This window comes from Hibiscus syriacus, unplaced genomic scaffold (assembly GCF_006381635.1).
Source record: "Hibiscus syriacus cultivar Baekdansim isolate YM2019G1 unplaced genomic scaffold, ASM638163v2 tig00111392_pilon, whole genome shotgun sequence".
Taxonomy (NCBI): Eukaryota; Viridiplantae; Streptophyta; class Magnoliopsida; order Malvales; family Malvaceae; genus Hibiscus; species Hibiscus syriacus.
In genome coordinates, this window is record NW_024063078.1 from 3,613,211 (window position 1) to 3,619,267 (window position 6,057).

At 27.4% G+C, this 6,057-nt stretch overlaps 1 protein-coding gene across 1 annotated transcript; it reads left to right on the forward strand.

Moving 5' to 3' along the window:
• The first annotated feature begins 4,944 nt into the window (after window positions 1–4,944).
• Window positions 4,945–5,605, forward strand: LOC120160199 (auxin-responsive protein SAUR71-like). Its single transcript, XM_039170617.1, has one exon. The coding sequence runs from the start codon at window positions 4,994–4,996 to the stop codon at window positions 5,423–5,425; it is 432 nt and encodes a 143-aa protein (XP_039026548.1). The 5' UTR covers window positions 4,945–4,993; the 3' UTR covers window positions 5,426–5,605.
• The last annotated feature ends 452 nt before the right edge of the window (window positions 5,606–6,057 follow it).

Here is a 6,057-nt window from a genome sequence, read left to right on the forward strand (position 1 = left end):
TCTAAAGATGTTTTTTTATTTGTTATGTTTTTTTATTTAATTGATTTAATCTTGTAAAATAATGTGTGTATCAATTTGTGAAACTTAAAAAAAGAGAGGCAAGGTTGATGATTTCATTGTCTTAATGATTAAATAGTATTGAGTTTTCATATATAGGGTTTAAACTCTTTCATCTGTCAATTATTAAAATAATAATAATAATTTTATTTTTATATATTGTGTAATTATGTGGGGGTGAAAAAGAAAATAAAATAAAATGAGATAAATTAATGTATTGTTGAAAAAAAAAACACTAAATGAATCCAAATAATAGTCTAAATGATAAAGGAAGATATGTTTATTTGAATGATTCGAGTTTAAATATTTTAACCTACATGTGTTTTAAAGTATATTTAAACTTAAAATCAAATATATATATATATATATATTTAGTGATTTCAATAGTAAAAGAAAATATTGTTATTCGTAGAATATCTAGATTCGCGCAGTTGATTTGTAGACTCTAGGTATATGTATTTTGTCAATATAATAAGACTTTTTTAAAATACTACTTTGTTTTATGTGAAAAGCTTATTAAAAAGTTGAGTTTTATTATGGAAAATTTTCAAATCATTATCATTTTAGATGTAAATTATATATGAAAAGTCAAAATTTAAAACGAAAAAAATACTCATGAATACTACTTTTTGTTTTCATAATTTTTATTCAACTTTGACAATTTTAATATTGTTTTTGTTTATAACATTTTAAATTTTAATTATTTATTTCTAAAAGAATCAATTAGATCTCTTTATGACATCATCATTAATATTTGAATTATCATATCAACACAATATGTAAAATTGATTTACATTAATTAAAAAACTTGATTGATAAATTTTTTAAATTGATAACTCAATTAAGTATATTTTATGTGGATATTCTTGATTGATTTTGTTTGAAAAGGTTTGAGGATTATATACGGTTAAGTTTTTCAAAAATAGTATCATTTAAATTTTTATGTTAGATGATTCCATTTATTAGATATTTTAAAAAAATAATTATATAATTAAATAAATATAAAATTAATTCATAACATCAGCAATTAATTAATAGTATAAATAATTAAAAATAATATTAAGTGGGTCTTAAAAAATACTAATATGACCGTACGGCCTCGTGGAAAGCCATGCCTTGCAACGCTGACCGACTTTGTTCCTCTTTCCTCTACTTTTCTTCTTTCAAGTGTTTTACGTGACACCCCCTCCCTTCCTGACCCCACGAAGTATCTTTTTCTTCTTTCATATACGAGTTACGACATCAGCATTCGCACGCGTGTAATTTTGAAACTCGTGTTAACGATTTTAAAATAAATATATTAATTCTGTAAAGGCTTAATATTATATTTGACCCCTGAACTCCTCCCACATTGGTCCATGAACTTTTTTTGACCCACATTAATCCTGAACTTGTCAATTATTAAATAAAACATTTTTTAAATTATATAATTCCACTTAATTATACTTTTTTGAAACAAAGACGAACGCATGATTTTATGTTAAGAGGTTGAGCATATAAAATTTTAAAAAGACAAAAATATATTATCAATAAAAATACAAAAATATATCTAAATCATATAAGAATTTGATATTTTCATGGAACAATCGTCCCAACCAACCCTTTCAATCTATCCCTGCCTTAAAATGATAGCCTTTTGAATTCTTAATTCATAATTTATGATTTGAATTCCTAGCCGTTATTCTTAATAAATATCATCTATAAAATATAAATCTAATTTTTTTATTATGATCAGAATATACCTTATCAGTACACCAAATACGTGTAAAATAAACACAGAGGCCGGTCACTATTTGAAATGGTATTAAAATCAAAAGCTAGCAAACAACAATCAATTGATAACCCTTCATATACTTATATATAGTTGATGGTATGCTGTTGGAATTTCATTAAAATGATGATTCAAAAGTTTCATTCTACATTTCCACTATTAATTTAAAAGTTTATCAATTGGATTACATCACTATATATTTACACCTTCTTTTCACATAAAAGGTTAAAGTATTCTCATTTATCTAGAATGTTTTGTCCATTCAAAGATGCCAGGAGTGGACGAATATTATATACACTATGTTTTTGTTTTATTTATTCTGTAACACTCTTGAACACGTCTTGATATAATATATATTTTTATTAATTATAAGTTAAACTTATAGTTGTAATCAAATAATGTTCGGTATACATTAATACCAAATATAAACCTTCTTGTCAGAAAAAGAAATAGAGACTAACCATCACCTAATCAGTATTTATTTTGACAAAATCAAAACGTTGATTGCTGTGATTTGAACAAGGAACGTAATATTTAACTCCTTCAACTACTTTTAGTAACATTTTAATCAAAATCAGTATTTTCATTGTTTTTCTGTTTTAATTGTTTAACTTTCAAATACTTGATTATATCATTAAACTTTAAATTTAATTTGTTTTGGTCACTTTCATTGAGTATTTAACGTCTTAAAAAAACTAAACTTTTCTTCCAAATTCGTATTTGGAACTCTCTTTGATTCGTCAATGTCGAAGTATTTTCTTTTAAATTTGAATGCTACAGATTTCGAAAGGAGAAAAAATGTTACATTTTGATCATACAATGGAGACTGTAGATTGGATAAAGATAATGTTGAAGCTTTTATTTGAGCTTTTCAATTTCAAGGAATTTTAAGAAAAATTAAACTGAGAAGAAAATAAGAGAAAAAGGAATATTTTAGTGACGTATATATCGTGTACAATGACACACGAAAGTTGAATAGTGACATTAGATACGTAATATTGAACGACAAAACGAATGAATTTCTAAAATTTAGTGACGAGATTAAAAATTTCAGAGTTGAATAACTAAAACAAAAACACATATAATATATTAATATGGGTTGATTTAAGTAGTAAGCAACTTGATATCGATTAACCAATGTCTCGAGTTTGAGAAATTATGTATGCAAAAAATCTCTGCTGAGAGGCTTGCCCACAAAAACTATGTCTGCGACACGGGTCGGTTCGAATTAATTAAGACAAAATTTTGAAGCCAAGAGGAAAAAAAACATGTGTAATATTAGTGACCAGAAAACTAGCTAACTCATTCTTAAATCCTACAATTTGTGGGTGCTGTTTGAAGTTATTTTAATACATGCTAGGTTTGATTTCTACTTTGTAACAACTAATTATTTTTTGTTATACTCATATTGTATTGCTTATGTAATTGTCAATTAGTATGATTGCACGTATACCTTTGACCAAGTTTAGAATACAGTAAAGTTGAACCCGTTCGTATGGAAATCTTTTTAATGTAACTTTTATTTATAAAATTTGAATTTAAAACTAACCAAGTATAAAATTTGTTGTCATTTCATCCAATAAACTTAATTTGAAATTTAAATAATATAATTTTTAACGCATTTATTTTGCAAAATATTAAAAAGTAATGAAAAGACAAAATGAAAGTTACGGAACTGGACTGCATCGGGCTACGGAAGAAAGAAACCATCCCTCCGCTAATTGCGCTGCCCTAACCTTTTTTTTTTGTACTGTCTTCTTCTGGTTAAAGAATATTATTATTTGTAAATTTGATTTGAATTTAATGTGTATATATAATTTTAATTTTAATTCAATTATAGATAGATTTAAAAAATATTATTTGACTAATGATTAACATGAGTTTACCAAATTAAAATTTTAGGTCATAAAATTGATAATGTAACATTTGAATTTGTATAAAAAATATGAAATATTTAAAAATAAATAAATTCAATTATTTTCAGGTAGATAAGTACAATTCTTTGTGCATGTAATATGTATAGAGAATTACATATCAAACTTCATATGTAATTTTGAGTTAATTTTTCTTATTTTACAATCAACTTTTACTTTGATAAAAAAGGGTAAATTACACTGATCATTGTACTTTTATGGTATTTTTACATTTGTCGTCATAATAGAAGAACTTTAATTAAAAATGCCGTCACTAAGATTTTTTTTTGATCGTTAAATTTTAATAATAGTTGACGTAACACATCCATATGTTAACAGAAGTTGAGTTAATATGTTTGCACGTGTCATCACATTATTAATGAAAAATGAAATGAAATCATAAAAATGTATTATGATGAATCAAACCTCGGACCTTGGTAAAGAATTTCATCGTCCAATTACTTGGTAAGCAAAAATTTTTGTTATATTTATACAAAATATGATATTTAACTGATATTGTGACAAAAAAATAAGAAAAAAAATCACATAATGTTTCATTATTTTTATATGATTTCATTAAAATATTAAAATATATTTTGATCTAAAAATATTAAATATAAAATTTTCAATGTCATGATATTTTGTTAGCTAAAAATATACAAGGGTTAAGCAAAAAAAGTTGCAAAGTAAATGCTAACTAAAAGAAATACAATTGAAAAGGCTAAATATGTCAAAGTATTATTTAAAAATTTAAAACTTAATATATTAGTAATTAATGAAAAAATAAATAAAAATTAAAAGAAGAACCATAAATTTTTAATTTAAAAAAGTATAAAAACTTAAATTTAGAAAACAATAAATTAGATTTAAATTTAAATAACAATTAACAAAATAAATTAAGTAAGCCTACGTAAGTAAATAATATATTTTTTGAATTAAAAGTAAATAATATAGTAAAAAAAGTGTGCTGGGGTTTTTTAAGAGTGTCGTGGAATGCAAATTCATCCCAACGAAGCCGAAGTAATGATAGTAAAAAATTAACTAATTTTGTTGTACCTTCAAAGTACTCTTACCCGTACCTCTCCCTCTCTTCATCACTTCCAATGTGTAATCCTTTCTTTAACTCCCTCTCCTCTATATATTCCCAAATAACCACTCTCCCCCTTTATCCTCCCAATTCTATTCCTCTCATTTCCTATTTCTTCCTTTTTCAACCAAAGTTTTCTTTTCTTTTCTTTTCTTTCATTACCCAATGAAGGAGCTCATCCGCCGTCTCACCCGCGTCGCCGACACTTCCTCTCAGTACAGCCTTCTCCGTTCCGACACGACTTCCACGCGCCATCGCACCGCGGTCGTGCGTCGGGCCGAATCTTTCCGCATGGCTGTCGCTTCGTTGAAAAAGTATTCGCGCCGGTCGGTCCCCGAGGGTCACGTCCCGGTCTACGTCGGGGAGGAGATGGAGCGGTTCGTGGTGAACGCGGAGTTGTTGAACCACCCTGTTTTCGTCAGCTTGCTCAACAAGTCGGCCCAAGAGTATGGGTATGACCAGAAAGGGGTGCTTCATATTCCGTGTCACGTGCTGGTTTTCGAGCGGGTTATGGAAGCGTTGAGACTAGGGGATGAGTCACGTGACCTCCAGGATCTCCTCCGTTCTTTCTCCGACTACTGTTTTTTGGAGTTGTAGGAGAAGAGTAGCTGGAACGGGACGATGTCGTTTTTTGTTTTTTGGGGTTTTCTTTTTGTGTTCCTTTTGTGTAAATATGGAAAATTAGAGGGAAAGTAAAGCAATTCAGTGTTTTTCGTAGTTCTTACAGACTTACAGTGTAAAGAGGATTGTATACAAATGGAGTTCAGTTTTTTTTTTTTTGGCTTCAGATTTGATTTTGGTTTTGGAAATTATAAAAATAATTTGAGTTAATCACGGTGGAACCGAAGTCAGACAAGAGGAAGTTTGAGATTCTCTTCTCACAGCTGTCATTCAAGCAGGAAGCGGCTTTTAAATGCTGCAAATATTCTGTTTGGATTCCGAGAAAACCGATGCTCGTACAAACCATAAAGTATTTTTTTGTTTGATTTATTTTTCTAGTAATCTCAGGAGAATCAAAAGATTAATTTTTGTTCTTAAGGGTATGTTTGTTTGGCTGTAATTGGTTTTTTGAAAAATAAATTACTAGAATTTAAATTACTGAAATTTGAATTACAGAAAAATTAATTACTGAAATTTGAATTCTGAAAAATGAATTACATTTCTAGAAAACGTTTTTCGAAAAATATTTTCCGTAAAATGAATTATATTTTTTTAAAACATCTGGAAAA